The sequence below is a fragment of the Typopeltis vanoorti genome, chromosome 4 (genome assembly GCF_054136105.1).
Source record: "Typopeltis vanoorti isolate ZY-2024b chromosome 4, IOZ_Tvanoo_1.0, whole genome shotgun sequence".
NCBI lineage: Eukaryota > Metazoa > Arthropoda > Arachnida > Uropygi > Thelyphonidae > Typopeltis > Typopeltis vanoorti.
In genome coordinates, this window is record NC_143552.1 from 104,827,380 (window position 1) to 104,853,277 (window position 25,898).

Here is a 25,898-nt window from a genome sequence, read left to right on the forward strand (position 1 = left end):
ATTATTATTATGTTAATATTATAAGAACTTGTATTTGATAATTTAACTGTGCATTAATTGAAATGTAAATATTCCTTATTTATTCCTATTTGTAGAAGTTTAGCGTTATGCAATACCTCAATTTTATTATATTTTGTTTGGTTGTCATGGAGACGTATGTAAGTGAGCGAGCATGTTTTGGAACACCACATGAGGAGAAAGTTTATTGAAAAGAGTTTTAGATCACCAGAACAATTTAGGCGCGAAGGATGGATATAAAAAGGGAAAAACGCGGAAAATAAGAATAATAAGGAAACAGAGAGAGAGAGAGAGGATTAGCATCAGGTTGGAATCGGAGCATTCGGGAATCACAGTGCAATAATAGCAAGTCGGCAAGTCACTCAAGCAGCTAATAAAGTCTACTAGTCAAGAGGCGATTAGCTAATAAGTTGTAGAATAACAATTATAGCTACGGAAGACAGCTGAGTGACCACTAAATAGACTAGCAATACTTGAATTGAGATTTAATTTCAGGGCCGACCTTTCAAGGACACACACAACCTTGAAGCAAAGCACAAAGTTACTAAAGAATAGTAGAGCTGTAAAGTTGAAGTATACCGATAGCTGTGTTTACAATTGTAGTGTCTAAGAATTAATTGAATGCCGGAAGAGTGAACAACTGTGCATATAAAACCTAAAGTTAAGGAATTATTGTGTTGCCCTATTTCATGAGTGATCAGTAGTACTTTATGCAACAACGTTTGTTTATATGTATTGTGACCGATGATTAATTCGGTTATTGCTTAGAAGAATTATTTTAATGAGTGCCATTTACTGTTTAAAGTGTTTACCGTTATAAAAAGTGTATATGTATAAGTAGATGAAGATAGAAGATTATTGGTAAGATCATTCCAACCATTAATATTTCTATACAGAGAAGTATGTGAGTGTTTCATCCTAGAATTTCCTTATATTAACAGTAACTATTGCGGAGAATTAGCTAAAGTGTATATTTAAAAGTGTTTGTTTGTGAAGAGGTATTACTGCAATTTTTGTTGTATTTGGAACTTAAGGAACTGTGAGAAGACTATTATAGAGACAACAGATTTACCATTGTATGAGTTGAGTAATTGAATTTATCTGAGGAGTTAAAATGTTTGTGATATCTTAATTACTGATTTAAACATCATCATCAAATTCCTGCCATGTACCCACAAGGGGTGTACAGGATATGATAGTACTACATGAAAAAATTATATCATTACTAACTTCCTATCTACAATTTTCCTCCAAATCAGTCTGTTACTTGTCAAGACTCCAACATTATCAGATCTTATATTTCTATCGTCTAAGGCACTTTGTACCATATCAATCCACCTATATCTTGGTCTTCCTCTGGGTCGTTTTCCTGCCAGTCTGGCAGAGAATACTTGCTTTGCTAATCTTTCCTCGCCCATTCTGTTTAAATGACCATGTTACCTGAGATTAGCTCTACTAACGCATTCCTGGATGCAGACAATGTCAAGGTCTTTCCTAATATCCTCATTTTTAATATGATATTGCCATTGATGCCATCTGTTCAACCCTCTAATCTTTCTCAGGACTCTCATATCTGCGGTCTCTAGCCTTTGGTCAAGTGTTTTACTTCTGACCCAGCTCTCAGATACATAAGTTAAAACTGGTTTGAACACTGTCTTGTATACAGCTAATTTAGTGTTCCGACTAATTTCTCTCTTATTCCATATGAATTTATTCAATTGACTGCCTACCATGCCAGCTTTGTCGATTCTGTTGTCTATTTTCATATTTAATTTACCATCTTCAGTAAAAATCGTGCCTAAGTAGCTGAAATGTTTTACTTGTTCCACAGGTTCTCCATTCACAACACAGTTGACATTTTCAGTGATTCTGCCTATTTTCATTGTCTTTGTCTTTTTATTGCTGACCTTCATACCATATCTATTACAACAGCTATTCAATTTAGTCAGAGAATCTCGCAGACTTGTAGCGGATTTATTTAGAAGTATAACATCGTCTGCATAAAGCAAAGAGCCGACATTAACATCTCCGATTTTGATATCATGTTTAATACCACTTTCCTTCATAATGTGCTCCATATAGATAATGAATAACAGAAGGGATAATGTACATCCTTGTCTCACACCAGATTTAACATTAAACCATCTTCCTGTACTTCCTTCAATTCTAACTGCTGACTTACAACTCAAATAAAGACGAAGTATTGCTTGATATAATGCCCCATTGACACCATATAACTGCAGCGTATTGAATAGCTTCTCTCTTGGCACCTTATCATATGCCTTTTCCAAATCGACAAAACTTAAATACAGATCTTTGTTATATTCCCATGCTTTCTCGACTATTTGTCGTAAAGTGAAGATCTGATCCTGATAGCCTCTGTTTGGCCTGAATCCAGCTTGTTCTTCACCAAGCTTTTCTTCCACAATTCTTCTCAACCATTTCTCAAGTATACTTACATAGATTTTGCCAGGAACACTCAGTAGAGAAATACCTCTGTAATTCTCACATTCAGTTTTATTTCCCTTTTTATATATGGGTACTATGAGAGCTCTACTCCAATCATCGGGAATTCGTCCCTCTGTTCAGGCTTTCTGAACTATGCAGTGCAGCCGCTGTAAGACTCTTATACCACCATACTTCAGCATTTCTGGTCGAATATCATCTACTCCAGGTGCCTTTCCACATTTCAAGCCTTTGATGGCTTTTTCTACTTCAAGTATGGATATGTATTCCTGACTGCATGCCTGGTCAGTGTTTTTTACCACTGTGCTGTCATCACTGCTTGCTTCATTTAGCAGTTTTTCAAAGTAATTACTCTATACTTCAAGGATGTCTTTTATTCCAGTTTTCATGTCACCTGTATCATCTCTAACTCCTTTTACAGCACTCTTTCCTCCATTTCTAAGCTTCTTCAACAACCTCCAGAATATTTTGCCACCTTCTTGATATTTATTTTCTATATTCTTGCCAAAGTCCTCCCATGACTTTTGTTTAGCTAGTTTTACACAGTGTTTAGCATTCTTGCATTTGTCTCTATATTCTCTAAGAGCACAAGCTGACTTATTTGACAGGAACTTTTGATATGCTTTCTTCTTTTCCTTCACTGCCTCTTTATCTTCCTGTGTCCACCAGGGAGTTCTGATTTTTCTATCCTTGCAGACAACCTCACCACATGCCTCTCTGGCTGAATCAATCAGTGTTTTCTTGAAGGTTTGGTTCCTGTTCTCAAACTCTTTCATTTTTTGGTAATTAATTTACGGAATTAACAACGCATATGAAGTATTTAATTAAAGATAACTTTAATGAATCACTTCTATATTTCGGCAAGTTATCTTTAATTAAATACTTCATATACGTTGTTAATTCCGTAAATTAATTACCAGTTATGTCTAACCAACGTATAAGTCTTACTACCAGAATCTTTCATTTTTTCTTCAATAATCTTTGTGTATTTTAGTCTACAGTTCACATCTGAGAGCTGCTCAACTTTTATTCGCTTTAAAACTTTCTTACATGTTATTCTTTTCAATATGAAATTCAATAAGAAATAATATATTCAGCTTTTATAGGTTTAAACATGAATATTTAAACATATATAAATATTATTTATAAAAGTATGTAGATATAACCAGTTGAAGCAAAAAAAAATTTTTTTTAAATATTATTTATTGATTTTCCATTTTAATTTCATTATTACTTCATTCAGTTTTTCACTGTATAGTGATAACTGAAAATACTTAAGATATTTTAAATTGAAATTGCACTTGATTCTTACAGCCTTGGAAGCACAAGATTTTTTAAGGTGGCTCGAGCAAAACATAGGTGAGGGAGTGTTGTTTACAAATAGAGTAATAATAACTATTACGAATTAAATAGTAAACTGTTGTTTGTGAAAATATGCATCTTGGATTGCTTACACTAATGAGCTGTTTGCATAAAGACATATTATTTTTCTGTTTTTATTTAAATGTTATATTTGTTGAAAACTGATACAATATGATTTTTTTTTTTTTTTTTCACTAGTTAGTTGTTAATCCAACTATCATCATCTGGAAGAAATCAAGTGCATGTAACAGTGGCAGGAAAAACACTGAAACCAAGTTATCGCAGTGCAGTTTAAACTATAAAAATTAACTCTTTATTCTTTGTTGTTTAATTCATTATTTAGAAAGCACAAATGCAAACAACCTCCTCAAATCCTACCTGTACCTCATCATGGTGTGGAGGTGAATGGGTGATGTAGGCAAAACATACTAAAAGTCTATACTTCTAGCAGGGCCATCCTAGGTATGAAGGGTACATCAGTCTATGACTAACACAGGAGGTGTTTTCTGGTTGGGTTAGCAGCTCACATAAGAACATTAACTCAATTATTCAAAGGAACTGAAGTTTTAAAAGACTGGATGGTTACATCAGAATTGACCCGGAATAGAATAAGGAAAATGAGCTAAAAATTGGCATCTGGAATATATGATCCCTGATAGGAAAGTTAAGTTATTTTACGGATAATGATCCCTCAGTGGGACCCTCCAGAAAATTTGCGAGGCAACTGGATATTTGTTTAGTTCCATTTTACTTAATAAAAAAATTGCAGCATAGTTGTAAGCAAGGTCTTATTACTGACTTCTTGATATTGAAAGTTTATTTTTCACTTGGTTAGACTATCATAAATTTAGTTTAATCCTTTATCCAAGTGTGAGCAAACAAAGTTTGCACCTGAAAGTATCTTCAGGACTGGGGTAAGGTGGTACAACACTGGGCAACTCTTAGCAAAGGTGGAGCAAGCTAACATCACTCCTATCTCAGTATCTCCCATAATGCAAAACACATCTTTTTGCTGATATGTATAATGTTATGCATTAAGGGAAGGGCCACTACCCAGACTAGGTTTGACCTTTATTGAGGTCTCTTCAGTAGGAGCCAGGCCCAAGTGGAGATACCAGGCAGAAGCATTAGCAAGATCATTTCTACCTATACGAGTTGCCAAACGGTATGCCACCTTTTTATTAAATTACTCTGGATTTAGAGAAAGATGTTGAAAGTTTATTTTTCACTTGGTTAGACTATAATAAATTTAGTTTATCCAACTGTGAGCAAACAAAGTTTGCGCCTGAAAGTATCTTCAGGACTGCAGTAAGGTGATACAACACCGGGCAACTCTTAGCAAAGGTGGAGCAAGCTAACATCACTCCTATCTCAGTATCTCCCATAATGCAAAACACATCTCCTTGCAGATATGTATAATGTATTTTGCATTATGGGAGATACTGAGATAGGAGTGATGTTAGCTTGCTCCACCTTTGCAACGAGTTGCCCGATGTTGTACTACCTTACCCCAGTCCTGAAGATACTTTCAGGTGCAAACTTTGTTTGCTCACACTTGGATAAAGGATTATACTAAATTTATTATGACTTCTTGATAACTAAACCAGCCGAAGTATGCAGTGAGAATTATACAAAGATGTCCAAGAGATTTCAAGTGACGGCGATGTCTGGTCACTCGTAAATAAAGAACATATGAAATGTTATTTTTGAAGACAGTGATGACGATTAAAACCTGCATTTTATTTTATTTTGCCTAAAACATTTATGCATTATGGTAAATTACAAATTGTATTTACATACAATTTGTAATTTTTATAAGTTTATATTACATATTTGTTTCATAGTTTGTGCTTTCTAAACTTATATGAATTACTTGACTCAACTAAAACATTTTTGTTGGATGTATCATTGTTTATATAATTAAAAAAAAACGATTTTGGAACATAATCCTACTTTTTCTCTGTGATCTGAGTCTCACATAACGCGATTTATATAATGCGCCATTTCAATGGAACCTAACATCCGCATTATATGAGGGTTACCTGTATAGTGAAGTAGAAAAACATGAAAGAACATATAAAGGAGCTGGAATAATGATACATAAAGATATTAGAGAACAAATACAAGAATGCAATTATATATCAAGCAGAACATTACATATAAAGCCAAAGAAAGAAAAATAAAATTCTTAATGTTTTTAATATATATATAATCCTGAAGAAAGGAAACTAAAACTAGAAATAGAAGAATTTTATGAAGATCTTCAAAATACAATGGACAAATAAAATGGAGTATATGATAATGATTGGAGTCAATGTGAGAATTGGCAGTGTGGCTATTCCAGATATATGTCAAAACTTTAATGAGGAAGTAATCAATGCAAATAGAGTGGATCTGGGGCAATTTTGTACTAATAATGAATTATGAATGAATGGAAGCATGACTGGAAGGGGAAGAGAGGTGGCAGACATGATGAGGAAGTTGGACATTTTATGTGTGCAGGAGACAAGGTGGAAAGGGGGAAAGGCAAAGGAACTGGGAGATGGATATAAATTGTTCTACTCTGGAGCGAATAACGAGGGAAGAAATGGTGTAGGAATTGTGGTGAGTGGCAGAATGAAGGGTGAAGTACTGGACGTGGGTAGAAGGAACGACAGAATCATGCGAATGAAATTGGGTCTTGGAGAAGAGCGGGTGGTCGTATTATGTGTATATGCCCCGCAAGTTGGTTGTACAGCAGAGGAAAAAGATGAGTTCTGGAACGTGTTAGATGAAGAAATGAGGGAATTGGAAGAAAATGAGATGGTGATTGTCGGAGGAGACTTGAACGGGCACATAGGAAGACAGAATAGAGACTGTGAAAGGGTGCATGGTGGCCACGGAGTGGGAATGATGAACCAGTAAGGAGAGAAGGTTGTGGACTTTGCAGTAGCGTTTGATCTGGCAATTGTGAACTCGTTTTTCTTCAAGAGGGAAGAACATTTGATAACATTTAGAAGTGGTAACAACAGCTCACAAATTGACTACATTTTGACTAGAAGAAAACATCTTAAGGTTGTGACAAATTGTAAGGTAATTCCAACAGATCAGGTAGCACAACAACACCGACTGCTGTGCGCAGACTTTAAATTAAGATCGAAGATAAGAACTTCTGGTTGCCATGGGATGGAGACAATTAAGTGGTTTCGCTTAAAAGAAGAGAGTGTGAGGAATCATTTTAGGGAGAGAGTGTTAGAGAGGATTTCGGATGGACTGGAAAGTGTACAAGATTGGTGGAAACATAATTCAAAAGTAATCCTGAGCTGTGCAATCGAGGTGCTTGGTGAGACATCTGGAAAGATTAGAGAGCAGAAGGAGGGTTGGTGGTGGAATAATGATGTACAAGTGGCAGTGACAGCTAAGAGGAAGGCAAAGCAGAAGTGGGATGAGTCAAGAGTGGAAGAGGACAGAGAGGTGTACAAAGAGAGAAAGCAAGAAGCCAAGCGAGTTGTGGCACAGGCGAAGGCCATGGCATAGCAAGATCTGTATGATCAATTAGAAACAAAGGAAGGACAGAGAAAAATTTACCAACTAGCGAAATGTAGAAATAAAGCAGCTAAGGACATCTTACATGTGAGGCAGATCAAAGATGCTGAAGGAAGAGTATTATGGAGGGATGTGGACATAAGAAACAGATGGAAAATATACTTTGAGGGACTTCTGAATGAGGAAAATGCAAGGACTCACAGAGGAGATGGGCAGCCTTCTGAGGGGATGGTGCAGAACATCAGTAGAATGGAAGTGACGGAGGCCATGAAGAGGATGAGGAATGGAAAAGCGGTGGGCCCCGACAGAATTCCAGTGGAGGCATGGAAGGCACTGGGGGAAGAAGGAATTGACCTGCTGTGGGACCTGTTCATGAAAGTTTGCCAACAGGAAAATATACCTGAGGAATGGAGGGAGACTACTCTTGTTCCCATCTACAAGGGTAAAGGGGATGCACAAGACTGTAAAAATTACAGAGGAATAAAGTTGATGTCCCACACAATGAAGATCCTAGAAAGGGTTCTTGATGGTAGATTGAGGGAGGAGGTGGAGATTGCAAAGGAACAATTTGGCTTCATGCCTGGAAGATCAACAACAGATGCTATCTTTGGGTTACGACAGATGATGGAAAAATATCGAAAGAAACAAAGGGAGCTACATCTGGTATTTATTGATCTGGAGAAAGCATACGATAGAGTGCCAAGGCAAGAAGTCTGGAGGTGTCTGAGGGAGAAGAAGGTGCCGGAGAAATATGTCAGGTTGGTGCAGGAAATGTACAGAAATGTGAAGACAAGTGTTTGGACCTGTTTGGGACAGACAGAAAGTTTTCAAGTAACAGTTGGCTTGCATCAAGGGTCAGCATTAAGTCCGTTTCTGTTTAATATTGTGATGGAGGTGGTAACAGAGGAGGTGAGAGAAGATGCACCTTGGACAATGTTGTATGCAGATGACATCTTGCTGTGTGTAGATTCAAGAGAAGAAGCGGAAACTAAACTGGAAAGATGGAGAAAAGTACTGGAAGAGAGAGGTATGAGACTGAGCAGAAGTAAGACAGAGTATATGTGTTGCGCAGTGGGCGGTGGCCAGGAGACAGACCTGGAGCTGGAAGGAAATGTCATCAGGAAGGTGAGAGACTTTAGATACTTAGGTTCGACAGTGGAAGAAGATGGAGGAGGTGAGAAGGAAGTGGGATGCAGGATACAAGCAGGTTGGAGGAACTGGAGAGAGATGGCTGGAGTGTTATGTGATAAGAGGGTGCCGATCAATCTGAAAGGCAAAATTTATAGGACAGTAGTGAGGTCAGCTATGACATATGCTATAGAAACTGTGGCCCTGAGGAAAAATAACATTAGCAGGATGGAAGTAGCAGAGATGAGAATGCTTAGGTGGATGTGCGGTGTCACCAGAAAGGATCATCTGAGAAATGACTATGTCAGGGGAGCAGTGAAAGTTACGAACTTAGGAGCGAAAATACAGGAGGCAAGGTTGAGATGGTTTGGTCATGTGATGAGGAGGGAGGACGAATATGTGGGAAGAAGGGTCATGCAGATGGATGTGCAAGGAAGGCGGAAGCTTGGGCGGCCAAAGAAGAGATGGAGGGAGCTGGTAGAAGAAGACTTGAAGATGAAGAACTTGGATGTGGTGACAGCCCAAGACAGGAAGGCGTGGAGGAGACTCATAATAAACAGTGACCCCACTTAAGTGGGAGAAGCTGCAGAAGAAGAAGAAGAAGAAGAATGAATTATGAATGAATAACACATTTTTTTAATCATAAAATACAACATAAAATAACATGGAGAATACAAGAGGGCAAAATTCTGTAATTTATTACATTATGACATATGTTATTACATTACAGCTTGGAGCTATAGCATGGAATGAGTTGAGCGGTAAGGAAATTAATGCTGCTTGGGAACTAACAAAGAAACACATAACAACATCATTGTGTAAATGTATTCTGAAGGTCAGAAAGTTGAATAAAGTGGGTGTAAAATGGATGAATGAGGTGCTTAAGCATGAAATCTGGAAGAAGAAAAAGGTATTTTGGCAACAGTAAAAGATGAATAATGGTAATAATCAGTTACATGAAGAGTATAAAAAAACAAGCCAGGAGAGTGACTCATATAGTAAGGAAAACAAAAGTGCAGTATGAGCAGAAATTGGCAAATCAGGCAAAGAAACCTTAGAGAGATTTTTAGGTATGTGGCAAGTAGAAGGAAGAATGATTATGGTAAGATGATGTTAATGGAAGAAAATGGTAGAATGGTAATTGCTATAGAAGACATTGTTGAGGTGTTCAGTGATCAATTTATAAAGGTGTTTCATCCTGATCAGGGTGGAATCATGAGGAACTTAAGTGTAGAGGACATAGGAGAGGATGGCTTAATTGTGAGTGAGCAGGAGGTATTTGAGGAAATAAATAACCTTGATGTCAATAAGGTGATAGAATTTGATGACATATCACCATGAAGGTAATGTTCCAGGGAACTGGCAGTAGCACTGGCATTCTTGTTTAATAAGAGTCTTACAACAGCACAGGTTCCAATGGAGTAGAAAGAAGGTAAAATTGTTATACTGCATAAAGGTGATGATAATGATGTGACCAAATTATAAGCCAATCTGTATATCTGGAGTTGTGGTAAAGATACTAGAGAGAGAGATTGGTGAGAAGTAGGATACAGAAATGGGTTAATAGTAGCAGTATTCTCTGTGATTGTCAGCATTGGTTTGTTAAATGGAGGTCATGTTTTTACTAACTTATGTTCTATAACAAGGTGAGAAGTACCTTGGACAGGGAGATGCATATACAGTGGTGTACTTTGATTTTGCAAAAGCTTTTGATAGGCTGCCAGATGACAAGTTGTTAAATAAATTGAAACAGGAATTGGATAACAGACTTTTGAGATGGATCAGTGACTTGCTGTCAGGTAGGTATCAGAAAGTTGTATATATGAGTGCAGTATCCCAAAAGAGGAAGGTCACTAGTGATGTGCTGCAGGGGTCAGTTTTTGGAATATTATTGTTCTATTTGTATATTAACGGTATTAGGATGGGTTTAACTAGTGATAATGCACCTGTTTGCAGATGATGCAAAATTGGAGAGAGCAATCAAGTAGATAATTATATATTTAGTTTAATCCTTTATCCAAGTGTGAGCAAACAAGGTTTGCACCTGAAGTATCTTCAGGACTGGGGCAACTCGTGGTAAAGGTTGACCAAGCTTCATATCACTTGCCTTAATATCGCATAATGCAAAGCACATCTCCTTGCAGACATGTATAATGCTATGCATTATGGGAAGGTCACTACCCAGACTGGTTTTGACCTTTATCGAGGCCTTTATTGGGATACTAAGGCAAGTGAAGCTTGATCCACCTTTACCATGAGTTGCCCCAGTCCTGAATATACTTCAGGTGCAAACTTTGTTAAAGTTTGCACCTGAAGTATATTCTTGGATAAAGGATTTGGATAAAGGATTAAACTTGGATAAAGGATGAAACTAAATCTTGGATAAAGGATTAATCTAACCAAGTGAAAAAAACTTCCAACATCATTCTCTAATCCAGGGTAATTTATTAATAAGGTGTGACACCTTTTGGCAACTCTTATAGGTAAATATGACTTCTGCATTGCTTCAACCTTGGTATCACCACTGGGTCTGGCTCCCACTCAATAAAGGTCAAAACCGGTCTGGGTAGTTGCCACGAGTTGCCCCAGCACCTGAAGCATCTTCAGATGCAAACTTTGTTCACTTATATTTGGATAAAGGATTAAACTAAATATATATAATTTGTAGTCTAACCAAGTGGGTAAAAAGTTCCAAAATCAAGCAGATGCTATGGCCTTACAGGAGGGCTTGAATAAATTGTATGAATGGGCAGGTAAGTGATACTGTCATTTCAGTGTTGCGAAGTGTAAGGTTTGGAAATTTGGTAACCAATGATGGGATATGAAATATACACTTGGTTGGGAAAACTTTAAAGGAGGCAGAGGAGATGAGAGATCTGGGAGTTGATGGTGGACAAGGATTTGAACTTCAGGGACTACATTGCACAAATTGTGAAGACATCATATTGGATAATGTCAATGATGCAGAGGAACCTGACATGCAGAAATAAAGAGGTTATGATGCCATTGTATAAGGTCTTGATCAAGCCTTTTATGGATTGTTGTGCACAAATTTGGTCACAGGGTTTTCATGGTGATGAGGATATGTTTTTTTCATAAAACATTTGTGACTCTTCTGGCCTGCTGCTTATTATTTTCATAATGGACATCATCCTTATACACACAGTATTCCTTCCACATCATCCTCTTCTTAAGAATATCTTGCATTATAATTCTTAAGAATATAAATGGATGTGTATCTTGATAAGATACACATCCATGGACAGGGGGGGGCTCTTTAATTATCCAAATTAAATCATTATCATTATCTTTTTGCATCCATTGTCTTTATTTGGTGATGCATTTCTTCTTCACTAGTAACCAGTCCACTAGGTCATAATAAATACCCCAGATGGCTTCAGACTCACTGCCAGATGAGAAACTGTTACTAGTATTATAGTCATAGATCTGCTGTCTATTCTTCTTAAAATATTGTACCCTTTACACTCGATACCCGTTAATATGTCTGCTTCTGATAGCCAGATCTCAGTAATGCCTACAATCTGAAGTACTAACATATTGACCAAGGCAATTACTCTACCCCCATTGTTTCTGATACTCCTAGCATTCATGCACAGACATAAGTTACCTGCATATTCTTTTGTATTCTCTTGTCTGTAGTCTGCTTGACACAGTTGGACAACTTGGTCAGATCTCTGTTCTTCTCTAGTGCCTTATATATGCAGACCTTTGCATACGTTTATTGGGTCCAAATCAGAAAACACAAAATTGAAATCATTCTCTCCTTGTAATCATTTCCATGATGATACAAATTCACATTATTTACAGAGTTACATAATATTGTTGTTTGTTCTTACACACAGATACTCGCCATTCCTCCCATTATAATTTCATTTCCCAGACTCTCTGTGTTAGGACTCATACCAGTTATTCGTTTTTCAAGCCTCCTGATACCATACACATTCAAATGTAGGCGGTCCCTCTTATATAAATATAATCTTCCCTCCAAACTCACTCCACATATTCAAGAACTTGCATATGTGGATTGTACATCTACACAACCTGTGCATCAAATCATTTGCCATCATAACCATTCTTCTTAATTAATTTTTATCATATCTAAGTAATATATCTATAATTTTCACTTTCTGACTCTTCATCCTCACTTTTTCCAACAACCTTTCATATCCTCTTTCATACTGAGCTTATCACTAGTTGTCATTTGTACCTACTACAATTATATCTCTTTTACTTTTCTTTTCTGTTTTTCAATTGAGTGTGCTATATTTTTAATTTTTGCTTTGGGAAAATTTGAAGTTATAACCTCTCATCAATAGCATGTTTTATGATACTCACCATACCAAATAATATCCTTTTTACTTACCTGATTTTCGTTACTAAATTACCTGATTCTGTGCTTTGTTATTTCTTATTTCGCAGCTTAATTTTCTTGTCCTCTGTATGTTCATTTAAATGCTGCTTGACACTTTCTGTAATTCCCATGTCGTCTGTCTAATAATTTGCTTTAATTTTGCAATTTTGGAGGTAAAATCATTTTCAGTATCTTCAGTAACCTCCTTAGTGGAACAAGCCTTGTTCTTGACTTCACAGTGTTTCTTATCGTTATGTTTCGTATTTGTTTTTGTCACCATTTTAAACTATATTTGATATTGCAATATCTTAATAAAAATGTTATAAAACATTAAATACTCTAAATACACAAAACTACACTAATATACTATAAAACATAAATTTTCTAATGAGAAAAAAACAATAAAACAGATAAAAATTACCAATTTTGCGAGAGCGCTAAATACATCGACCATTCGCACTGCGGCCTCCATTAAAGTTTATGTTAAAGCAAATAATAGAGAAATCAGTTGAATACAATAACCCTCTTTACATTGATTTATTGATATATTATTATTTTTTTTTATTATTTGAAACCTCCAGGGAGTCCAAAGACTCATCGAAGGAGGGCACCTACTCTACAACTCTCTGTCTCCACCACTCACCCTCATCCACATCATCTACACCAACACCATCTACTGTCCACCACTAGTATTTTCACAGACAATCACAAACATCCATGCCTGCAGCGGGATTCAAACCCACAGCCTTTTGATTGGAGAGCAGATACGCTAACTGCTCGGCCAACCATGCCAACAAAGGCATTTGACTGAATGCAGTTTGAAGATATAATAACCACAATAAAAAGACAAAAAAACATCATGTTGGAGATGATGAGCAAAAAAGGAAAGAAATATCTGGTTCTGCCAACCACACCTCAACCAGTAACCATATGATAAACTGGGATATTTTCACTATGCATTCCATATTTAGAAGAAAACTTTTATTCCAGACTTCTAAAATAATCCATTACAGTTATTCATTCACAAGGATCTTTGAACAGAAATCAAGCTCTTATATTTGGAAATCTTTCGTTAAATCTTTCAACATCTTAGATCTCAATATTATCAATAATCACCTCCAGTCTTTACCTGATAACAGCTAACACATGGCATGCAACTTCACATTCGTGTTTAAGATGAATTAATTTATCTTCTTTTGTAATGATTTTCAGCATTTGGACAACTTTATTGTTATCTTATATATATATATATATATTTGTGCTTATTTTAAGCTCTCACAAAGCCACCAGTTTTAGTTCAAGCAAAACCAGTTGGTTGTTAATTTTTAAATAAATGATTAGTAATAGTAAAAAAAAAAAATCTGTTGTGTTCCTGTATTTTTTATTCCTAAAAATCTCAAATATCCAGCAAATATGAACAATCAACATCGTTCATATTTGCAATTACATTGCATTATGTAATTGCAAATGTAATTGCAAATATGGATAGATACTGTTTAGCAAGGTATCAACATCATATTACAATGTCCAAGCCGGAGAAGTAATGTTTTGGACAGATAGTGTTGGAGGCTACAAGTACAGGAGACCATGTCTTGATTTCGGCTGGAGCCATAGGAAGAAGGGGAATTATGTCAAAGTGATACTCCTCTAATTCTTCTGCCAGTTTCTTTTTCTTACGTTGATAGTCTATCATTAATTCTACTGATTGTGAGTTTGTTCAAGTAGATGACATTACACTTTTGCCCTGATTCAATGACAAAAACAGCAGGGACCTTGTTTAACTGGGCATTAACCTGGCTATCATGCCATTTCATCTTATTATACCCACAATTTTCTTTTGTCTTTTAGCCAATACAGAATACAAATTTGGTCAGCTGAATCCCAAATTGCAGCCCATTATATATCTTAATAAAAAAAAAAAAAAAAAAGATATTTAATTTATGTACTTTTAAGATTTCACATCTTATTTTGTAGCCTCTTAGTTCTGTAAAGATTTGAGTTGGAATCCCATCTTAAGATGTTAGGAACCTTTTTAAGGGCTTTTCAAGTGAAGATGAGGAGGCATAATTATCCTCCTCCACACACACACAAATAAACTGGCCAGAGACCACATACAACTAGTTTACATATAAAAAAAAAAGATACATTGATTGATTGAATTAATATCCTGTCATATCATTAAGATTTTATCAAGCAGGGTTACTCACCTTGATAGGCCATTAAGCCTAATAAGCCATTAAAGAGCAAAATGAGACATAATTTTATTCATAAATCTTATTTTTAGATTGAGTACTACACAACATCCAGGCCGGCAACATCCATTGCCATTCAATAAAAAGTGGTTAGCGTATCCGCTCTCCAGCCAAAAGGCTGTGGTTTCGATTCTGCCGTGGGTATGGATGTTTGTGATTGTCTATGGAAATACTAGTGGTGGTGGACGGTAGATGGTTTGTGTAGTTGTGTTCGTTGTAGTTGGTAGATTGAGTGGTGGAGACAGAGAGATGTAGAGTAGGTGTCCTTCCTCAATGAATTTGTTCCTCAATGAATGAGTTTGTTCAAGTAGATGACATTACACTTTTGCCCTGATTCAATGACAAAAACAGCAGGGACCTTGTTTAACTGGGCATTAACCTGGCTATCATGCCATTTCATCTTATTATACCCACAATTTTCTTTTGTCTTTTAGCCAATACAGAATACAAATTTGGTCAGCTGAATCCCAAATTGCAGCCCATTATATATCTTAATAAAAAAAAAAAAAAAAAAAGATATTTAATTTATGTACTTTTAAGATTTCACATCTTATTTTGTAGCCTCTTAGTTCTGTAAAGATTTGAGTTGGAATCCCATCTTAAGATGTTAGGAACCTTTTTAAGGGCTTTTCAAGTGAAGATGAGGAGGCATAATTATCCTCCTCCACACACACACAAATAAACTGGCCAGAGACCACATACAACTAGTTTACATATAAAAAAAAAAGATACATTGATTGATTGAATTAATATCCTGTCATATCATTAAGATTTTATCAAGCAGGGTTACTCACCTTGATAGGCCATTAAGCCTAATAAGCCATTAAAGAGCAAAATGAGACATAATTTTATTCATAAATCTTATTTTTAGATTGAGTACTACACAACATCCAGGCCGGCAACATCCATTGCCATTCAATAAAAAGTGGTTAGCGTATCCGCTCTCCAGCCAAAAGGCTGTGGTTTCGATTCCTGCCGTGGGTATGGATGTTTGTGATTGTCTATGGAAATACTAGTGGTGGTGGACGGTAGATGGTTTGTGTAGTTGTGTTCGTTGTAGTTGGTAGATTGAGTGGTGGAGACAGAGAGATGTAGAGTAGGTGTCCTTCCTCAATGAGTCTTTGGACTCCCTGGAGGTGTCACATAGTAATAATAATAAATTAATTAATTTTAGAATTAAATTACTTACAAACACATTTACATATAAGTAAACAAGTATTGGTTTCTTAATTTCAGAGAAGGACTAACAGTAGTTAAAGTATTTGCCATACATGATCCTACATTACCATTGACAACCCACAAAGATTGTCTTGAAGGTAATTTTAAATTCTTCCTATTTATTACATATTAAATATTTTTGACTGATTTCTTGTAATTATCATATGCTGTTTATTATGTTTATTAATTTAGATATATATATAGAGAGAGAGAACATGAAAACTTTTATTCGTTATTTATTTTTATATATATATATATGCATGGAGGGTCATCTACTCAGTTGTTAAACATATTTTTAAAAAGAATTGAATGACAAAAACCGAGAAAAAAGGGAAAAGGTTTAATAGTATCACACGACTAGTTTCGGCTTTTTTACAGCTTTCTTCAGGTGTTTTTATAAAAGGAAAAACCTTAAACATTGAAGATAAAAAAACTGTGAATATCACAGGAAAGTTACTATACATATTTAACGTGAAAACATTGTAGTTGACGTATTCAAAGTAGTTTCTTCGTTGGTCACATTGTTGGGTGAGTTATTATTATTAAATTACTAATTATTATTAAACCTTTTTCCTTTTTTCTCGGTTTTTGTCATTCAATTCTTTAAAAAAAAAAAAAAAAATATATATATATATATATATATATATATATATATATATACATATATATAATATTTGTGTTTTTCATGTGAATTCTATCTGTTAAAGGTTGTAAAGCTATAGTAAAATGTATTAGTAGTATGGCTTTACAACCTATAATACTGATGTATATCTTTGGTCTCATGGTGGGTGGGGCTACAGGCTAGAAAATCCAGTGAGCAGGATGGTGGTTTGCATTGTCTACGAAATTTTTCTGTCACGTAAAGACATTCACAAACATCCATTCACATAGCAGAATTTTGAACAGACAGACAAAGCTGCAAAGTAGATACCCTGTTCACTCTGCACCCCAGATCCACATATATTATATAGGACTTTTTCAGTTGAAGGGAAGTTAGTTAGTCTAAAAAAAACAGGGGTAGCTTGATTTTTTGTCCTGCAAATGGCAAATTAGCCAGAGAACACATACAATTAACAGACAAAAATACTGTAGTTGGTAGTAGAAGGTAGACCACAGACAAAAGATTGTATATTGTAGAGTTGTCTCTCGTGATGAGTCCTGGGACTCCATGAAGGTGACATGTAATATCAATAATCATTTCCCAGTATATACCACAACTTTCACATTGAGGGGGTCTAAATCAAACAAAAAAAGAAAAAATAAATAAATAAAATCTTTGTACTATCAAGCTGAGTTTGCAGGTTATTTCACATCTGGCTCACCAGCGTGACTACAACATTTTTGTTTTTTCTATCTTCAGGCTGTTTTCTGGTGCTGTGTGAGACATGAGAATGCACCCATTTTGACATATCTTTGATATGGAAACAAACAAAAAAAAGACTAAAAACAATTAAAAGAAAGTGCTACTTGTATGAATCCTCCTAAATTTATATATATATATATCCTACACACAAAAGACTGCAAAAACCTATAGCAAATTAGTGCCATATATAGTGGTTAAAAAGTTATTTGTTGATATTCATTTTGAAGAGGAATCCTTCCCATGTAATATTCCTCCAAACCTACATCCTCCAGAAACAAAAGGAATGAATGTAGTAGCAGCAGTTTTAGATGGGTTTACCATTTATTTGATGCTGCACAGCTGTCACTTGTGTTATTGTAGATTTATCAGAAATAAGAGAAATAATGGATATACCAGCAGTATCCATTATTTCTGCTGAATTTGCATAACTGCTGAATAGCACTTATGCAAATTCTGTATAAAAAGATATGGTATGGAAAATTGACCATCTGAGAGACAGGCTATGAGATGGGGGATCATCATTTGGCCAAACTGTTATTTTTTTTTAGCTTCATCAAGAATTCTTATAGAAATGCAAGAGCAGTATTCCAGGGGTGGGTAAATTTAGGATTTGTATAGAGTTAGAAGCTGGTTAGATGAAGGTAATGTCTTTTTTTTGGGGGGGGGGTGTGGAAGCAAAGTTTTTTGGAAGTTGAAGACGCTGCTATAGAAGTGATGAGTTTATGCTAGGAGTAATTGTCAGTCTGAGAAGAAAGATTTGATCTTGACTGTTAAATGTTATCAAAGTTAAGTGGAGTAGAAGTAAGTTCCTCCTTTTTTTTGTGAGAAAAAAACCCAGAAAATTGTGTTTCTTCTTGATCAGTTACCAAACGTCTCCCGACTTTTGATCATTTGTTGCAGTTTTGAGAAGCTTGAGATGTTTTTAAGTACCACAAAGTCATATGAGTAGGAGGATTGAAGAGTGCAGTTATCTGCAGAACTATTTATAGGATTTAAGGTTAGTGAGAGAAATTTATTTTTGTATGTGTAGAAGACGGGATGTATGATATAACATAGGCTGAGGAACATATGCATTAATAGAGAAATCTGAAAAGTGATCCACTATGACAAATGACAGCAGATGACCTTAGAGAAAACTGATGATCTAGTTACAGTGGATGAATGACAAGCTATAAGACTATAACTACACACTATCGTATGCCTTGGAAATGTCGAGTGCAACTGCGCAAGTTTCTTTGAACTTTGGCATGTGTCTAGACATAGGTAAAATAGGTGAGGTCTGCTGTGGATCTTGACTAGTAGAATCCATATTCATTGTCACTGATTAATTGTTGTTATTGTTTTGGATTTACTGCTGAAGCAACTAAAGATATGAGGCAAGTATATTATGTCTGTAAATTATTATTATACAGGTATCTCCATGGAGTCTGAAGACTCATTGCAGGAGTACCATTATTCACACAATATCTACTCACCTCTCCTGAAACTCATTCACTGAAGAAGTATGCACAACCACCTCTGGCAACCCATTCACCACCTTCCACCTTTGTCCTAACACCTTTGCTCACCACTCTCTTGCAAAAATTCCATGGGTGACCTCTCGTTCTCTTCCTTCCTGCCATGTACTGAAAAAAATCTTCAATGTCAATCCTATAAAACCCCTTTAATAACTTTTCTGCTGCTATCATGTTTACCTCTTTTTTGCCTATCAGCTAGTTTTTGAAGCATGCAGACCATCAATCTACTCTCATAGGGAGTATTCTGTAAACCTACCAAAATCTTTGTTACTCATCACTGGATCCTCTCCACCGCTTCATCTCCACAGAATCTGGATGTTTAGATCTGTTCATGGTAGTCCAGATGTGACCTTACTAAAGCTTTGTAAATTAATAACTTCTCTTTTCCTGTTTGTTATCATGTACTTCAACAACCACATAATCTGAAGTTCTTTTTGCTATCTTTGCAAAATGCCCTCTAAACTTCAACTCCTTTTCCATAATCATCACCAAGTCCCCTGGCCTCATCGTTTCCTTCAGTTCAATTCCATTAGTCGCAGCTTGTGATTTGTCCCAAAGTACATCACCTTATACTTGGCCACATTAAACTGGCAGCAATTTAAATATACTGCTAGTATATTTAAATATACTACCAAAATTAAACTTAAATATACTGCTAGTATATTTGAGTCATCCTGCAGAATCTTTGAATCACTTTCATTTACTATCAATCTTCACAGTTATTCATCATCAGCAAACAACTGAATATTTCCTGTCAAATCATCATCACTATCAAATTCCTGACATGTACTCTCAAGAGGTGTACAGGATATGATAGTACTACATGAAAAACTTACATAATTACTAACTTCCTATGTACAATTTTCCTCCAAATCAGTCTGTTACTTGTCAAGACTCCAACATTATAAGATCTTCTATTTCTATCGTTTAAGGCACTATGTACCGTATCAATCCACCTATATCTTGGTCTTCCTCTGGGTCATTTTCCTGCCAACCTGGCAGAGAACACTTGCTTTGCTAATCTTTCCTCGCCCATATGTTTAAGTGACCATACCACCTGAGATTAGCTCTGCTGACTCATTCTCGGATGCTGACAATCTCTAGTTCTTTCCTAATATCCTCATTTTTAATATGATATTGCCATTGATGCCATCTGTTCACACCTCTAATCTTTCTCAGGACTCTCATATCTGCATCTCTAGTCTTTCATCAAGTGTTTTACTTCTGACCCTAACCAGATTTCATATCCATAAGTTAAAACTGGTTTGAACACTGTCTTGTATACAGCTAATTTAGTGTTCTGACTAATTTCTCTCTTATTCCATATGAATTTATTCAATTGACTTCCTACCATACCAGCTTTGTTGATTCTGTTGTCTATTTCCATATTTAATTTACCATCTTCACTAAAAATCATGCCTAAGTAGCTAAAATGTTTTACTTGTTCCGCAGGTTCTCCGTTCACAACGCATTTGACATTTTCAACGATTCTGCCTATTTTCATTGTCGTTATCTTTTTATTGCTGACCTTCATACCATATCTATTACAACAGTTATTCAATTTAGTCAGGGAATCTTGCAAATTTGTAGTGGATTTATTTAGAAGTATAACATCATCGGCATAAAGCAAAGAGCTGACATTAACATCTCCAATTTTGACATCATGTTTAATACCACTTTCCTTCATAATGTGATCATATAGATAATGAATAACAGAGGGGATAACGTACATCCTTGTGTGAGACAAGGATGTACACCAGATTTAACATTAAACCATCTTTCTGTACTTCCTTCAATTCTAACTGCTAACTTGCAACTCAAATAAAGACTAAGTAGCTAAAATGATATAACGTTTGATATAACGCCCCATTTATTTATTTATTCATATGGAATTTCCTCCTTCCCCCCCCCTGTCTCTATTGGGGCTAGTTGAGACCCCTCATGGGGGGGTTAAGTATTTATGGCTGTAGATCCTTATGTGTTCACGGGGCCAGTTTGCCTGCTTGCAGGATGAAAAATGCCAGATAAACTGGCGGGAAAAAACCCTACTGCCAATGCCCAAGACCGGCTAACTTGGCTATGGCTGAGGAAGATTCTCAAATTACTCACGTCTTCGACGGGAATCAAACCTGGGACACTCCTTCCCCAGTCATATAGTTGCGAAGCACACAGCCACTAGGCTAACTGTGTGGAATGCCCCATTGACACCATATAACTGTAGTGTATTGAATAGCTTCTCTCTCTTGGCAACTTATCATATGCCTTTTCCAGATCTACAAAACTTAAATACAGATCTAGAAAGACTTTTAATGGGATTATATTGATCAAGTTCATATAATAAACAAATATGTTATACCAACTAGTTTCACCAACTAAGGCTGTTGGCATCTTCAGGGTACATAACTGATGTAAGGCACTTAAAAAGTAAAAAACTGTTACAAACTATAATCAACCGATTCCAATTATATTAAACAAACAACAGAGCGCGTACAATACATGCATAGAGCGTGCATGATATCACTTGTTGTTATTTAGGAACGTTCTATGTAGTTGGCACTATAATTCAGTTCTGGTGAGTTGAAGGATCTGATAAGGGTCTTCCAGATCACGGGCAAGATTAGTCCTTGGTTCCTGTTAAGGTTTTGTATACAGCGGGCAACTGTTGTGGCCTCCTTAAAAATTCGGGAGCGGAAGTCCTCCTCCATGTAAGGAATTGTGCTTCTATCCCGCTCTATGGTATGGTTCGTTCTTGAGAAAAGAAAAGCTAAACCCCGATTTTTCTTCTCTGTTGTTATTGACACCATGTATGTGTTCTTTTTGCCTAATTTCAAGGCTCCTTGAAGTTTGGCTGAAGTAATTCAAGCCCCACGAGCAGGATTTGTTATAAACTCCAGCATATTTAGAAAGGATGGCTATCTTTTGGAGATTTTAAGAATTGTCTAATCGTTTCTGTGGGTTTAAAGGCCACTCTTATTTTATGTGGTCTAAGGAGTCTAGCAATCTTATTGGAAACTGTCCCTAAGTATGGAATGACGATGGTAGAAATATAACGTATATCATCTTGTTGTCTTTGTCGGGGTTCAGAGAAAAGTATCTTGTGGAGGAGTCTTCGAGGAAATCCATTCATGGTAAGGTGGATATCAGGGATTCTTCCTGGAAGTCTTGTTGATCTTTTGTAAGGAGAGAGAGACGGTTCTTCAACATGTGTACAATACTATGTTTCTGAGAAATGTGGTGGAGGATGGAGAATTTTGAAAGTAAAATCTTAACTCAAACAGACCCTAAACCCACAGTATGGTGGAGATACGTTGATGATATCTTTATTGTTTGGAACCACACAAAAAAGGTTCTGATCTGTTCGACTTTCTTAACAAAATCAACTTTCTACACCACACAATCAAATTCACTCTAGAACTTGAAAAAGATCACCAATTATCATTTCTGGACACTTTAATTAAGAAGCTTCCGAATGGTGGTATCAACCTCTCAGTTTACCGCAAACCTACCAATACAGGACGTTATTTACATTTCACTTCCTGCTACCACATTTCTCAGAAACTTAGTATTGTACACATGTTGAAGAACCGTGTCTCTCTTCTTACAACAGATCAACAAGACCTCCAGGAAGAACTATTCCTGATATCCACCAACCTTACCATGAATGGATTTCCTCGAAGACTCGTCCACAAGATACTTTTCTCTGAACCCCGACAAAGACAACAAGATGATGTACGTTATATTTCTACCATCGTCATTCCATAGTTAGGGACAGTTTCCAATAAGATTGCTAGACTCCTTAGCCCACATAAAATAAGAGTGGCCTTTAAACCCACAGAAACGATTAGACAATTCTTAAGATCTCCAAAAGATAGCCATCCTTTCTCCAAATATGCTGGAGTTTATAACATATCCTGCTCATGCGGCTTGAATTACATCGGTCAAACTTCAAGGAGCCTTGAAATTAGGCAAAAAGAACACATACATGGTGTCAATAACAACAGAGAAGAAAAATCGGGGTTTAGCTTTTCTTTTCTCAAGAACGAACCATACCATAGAGTGGAATAGAAGCACAATTCCTTACATGGAGGAGGACTTCTACTCCCGAATTTTTAAGGAGGCCACAATAGTTGCTCACTGTATACAAAACCTTAACAGGAAAGGACTAATCTTGCCCGTGATCTGGAAGACCTTTATCAGATCTTTCAACTCGCCAGAACTGAATTATAGCCAACTATAGAACGTTCCTAAATAAGAACAAGTGATATCATGCACGCTCTATGCATGTATTTTACGCGCTCTGTTGTTTGTTTAATATAATTGGAATCGGTTGATTATAGTTTGTAACAGTTTTTCCTTTTTAGGGCCTTACATCAGTAATGTACCCTAAAGATGTCAACAGCCTTATTTGGTGAAACTAGTTGGTATAACATATTTGTTTATTATATGCACTTGATCAATATAATCCCATTAAAAGTCTTTCCAGAGCTTTTTGGTTAAGAAAGTTTTTTAACATTAAATACAGATCTTTGTTATATTCCCATGATTTCTGAACCATCTGTCATAAAGTGAAGATCTGATCCTGACAGCCTCTATTTGACCTGAATCCAGCTTTGTTCTTCACCAAGCTTTTCTTCCACAATTCTTCTCAACCATTTCTTAAGTATACTGGCATAAATCTTGCCAGGAACACTCAGTAGAGAAATACCTCTGTAATTCTCACATTCAGTTTTATTTCCCTTTTTAAATATGGATACTATGAGAGCTCTACTCCAATCATCGGGAATTCGTACCTCTGTCCAGGCTTTCTGAACTATGCAGCGCAGCCACTGTAAGACTTTTATTCAACCATACATCAGCATTTCTGGTCGAAAATCATCTATTCCTGCTGCCTTTCCACATATGAAGCCTTTGATGGCTTTTTCTACTTCAAATATGGATATTCCTGACTGTATGCCTGTTGAGTGTTTTTTACCACTGGGCTATCACCGCTTGTTTCATTTAGCAATTTTTTGAAGTAATTACTCCATACTTCAAGGATATCTTTTTTCTCCTGTTTTCATGTCACCTTTATCATCTCTAACTCCTTTTACAGCACTCTTTCTTTCATTTCTAAGCTTCTTCAGTAACCTTGAGAATATTTTGCCACCTTCTTGACATTTATTTTCTATGTTCTTGCCAAATTCCTCCAATGACTTTTGTTTAGCTAGTTTTATGCCAAATTCCTCCAATGACAATGTTTAGCTCTCTTACATTTGTCTCTGTATTCTCTAAGAGCAGAAACTGACTTATTTGTTAGGAACTTTTGATATGCTTTCTTCTTTTCCTTCACTGCCTCTTTAACTTCCTGTGTCCACCATTGAGTTCTGATTTTTCTATCCTTGCAGACAACCTCACCACATGCATCTCTTGCTGAATCAATCAGGGTTTTCTTCAAGGCTTGCCCGTGAATCTCCAAGGTTTGGTTCTTGTTCTCAAACTCTTTCATTTTTTCTTCAAATAATCTTTGTGTATTTTAGTCTACAGTTCACATCTGAGAGCTGCTCAACTTTTATTTGCTTTAAAACTTTCTTATATGTTATTCTTTTCAATATGAAATTCAATTTTATCCTGCTCAAGACTAAATAGTGATCACTTCCAATTTCAAATCCTCTGTATACTCTGGTGTCCTGCACCAGGGAGAAAATATCGCTATCAACAATAACATAGTCAATGAGACTTTTCTTATTCCTAGCCTCTTCTCTCCATGTGAATTTGTGCACATTTTTATGTTGGAAAATGGTGTTAGTAATAACCAGTCCATGTCCTAAGCAGAAATCCAACAGGTATTTGCCATTATTATTAGCTTTGCTCTTTTCTCCAAATTTTCCCAAAATATTTTTGTATGTCTGACAATCATTTCCTACTCTGCTATTTAGATCCCTAACAAGGACCAACTTTTCCTTTTTCATTGTGTCAGTTGCTTTGTCTAAAGCATCAAAAAATTTCTCCACTTCTACCTTAGTAGAACCCTCTGTGTGACCATAGGCACAAATAAGTCTCATTGTCCAGTTCCCCATTCTGATATTTCTCCACATCACTCTACTTGAGACTGCCTGCCATTCAATTTTGCCACTCGTATTTTGTGTTGAATACTATGGCTACTCCTTTTTCTTGATTGTCATTGCCTGAATATAACATTTTGTATTTATTGCTCAGAAAGATCTTACCAGTTTTTGTCTTTTTTGTTTCAGTCAAAAAATTTTTCCTCATCGAGCTTCTTATGTTGATAGTATCGATCTTTAAATCAGGCGATATTGAGTTTGGGTGTACTTTCAGATTTGTTCCAGTAGCTGACTTTTCGCTGTTCGCCCTGATTCCCAGGCAAAAACAACGGAGGCCTTGTTTAACCAGGCGATGCCCCATCCGGCATGAAATTTTGTCATGTTGTACCATCATTTTGTATATTGGTTTAAGCCAATAAGAATACAATGTGGTCGGCTAAATCTCAAATTGCCAGCCCATCCTTGTTCGTTCAGTATCCAGGTAAATACCCAACAGGGTGCATCACGAGAAGATGAGGATTGGACGTAAGGTCAGAACCATGGTGGGTTCTCTGCATTCCTTTAAAGCCTATGTGGAGGTCTCCTACAGCTTTGACCCTTAAGCATCCCACTCTGTCAAATCATTTTATTATTATT

At 36.2% G+C, this 25,898-nt stretch overlaps 1 protein-coding gene across 1 annotated transcript in view; it reads left to right on the forward strand.

Annotated features, from left to right (window-relative positions):
• The window catches only part of Vps15 (vacuolar protein sorting 15), a 529,585-nt gene that overhangs the window by 23,446 nt on the left and 480,241 nt on the right, over positions 1-25,898 (forward strand). Inside the window, exons 3-4 of the mRNA XM_090391958.1 lie at positions 3,799-3,843; positions 16,360-16,439. Of these exons, the coding sequence (XP_090248084.1) occupies positions 3,799-3,843; positions 16,360-16,439 (125 nt within the window). The remainder of the gene's footprint in view (positions 1-3,798; positions 3,844-16,359; positions 16,440-25,898) is intronic.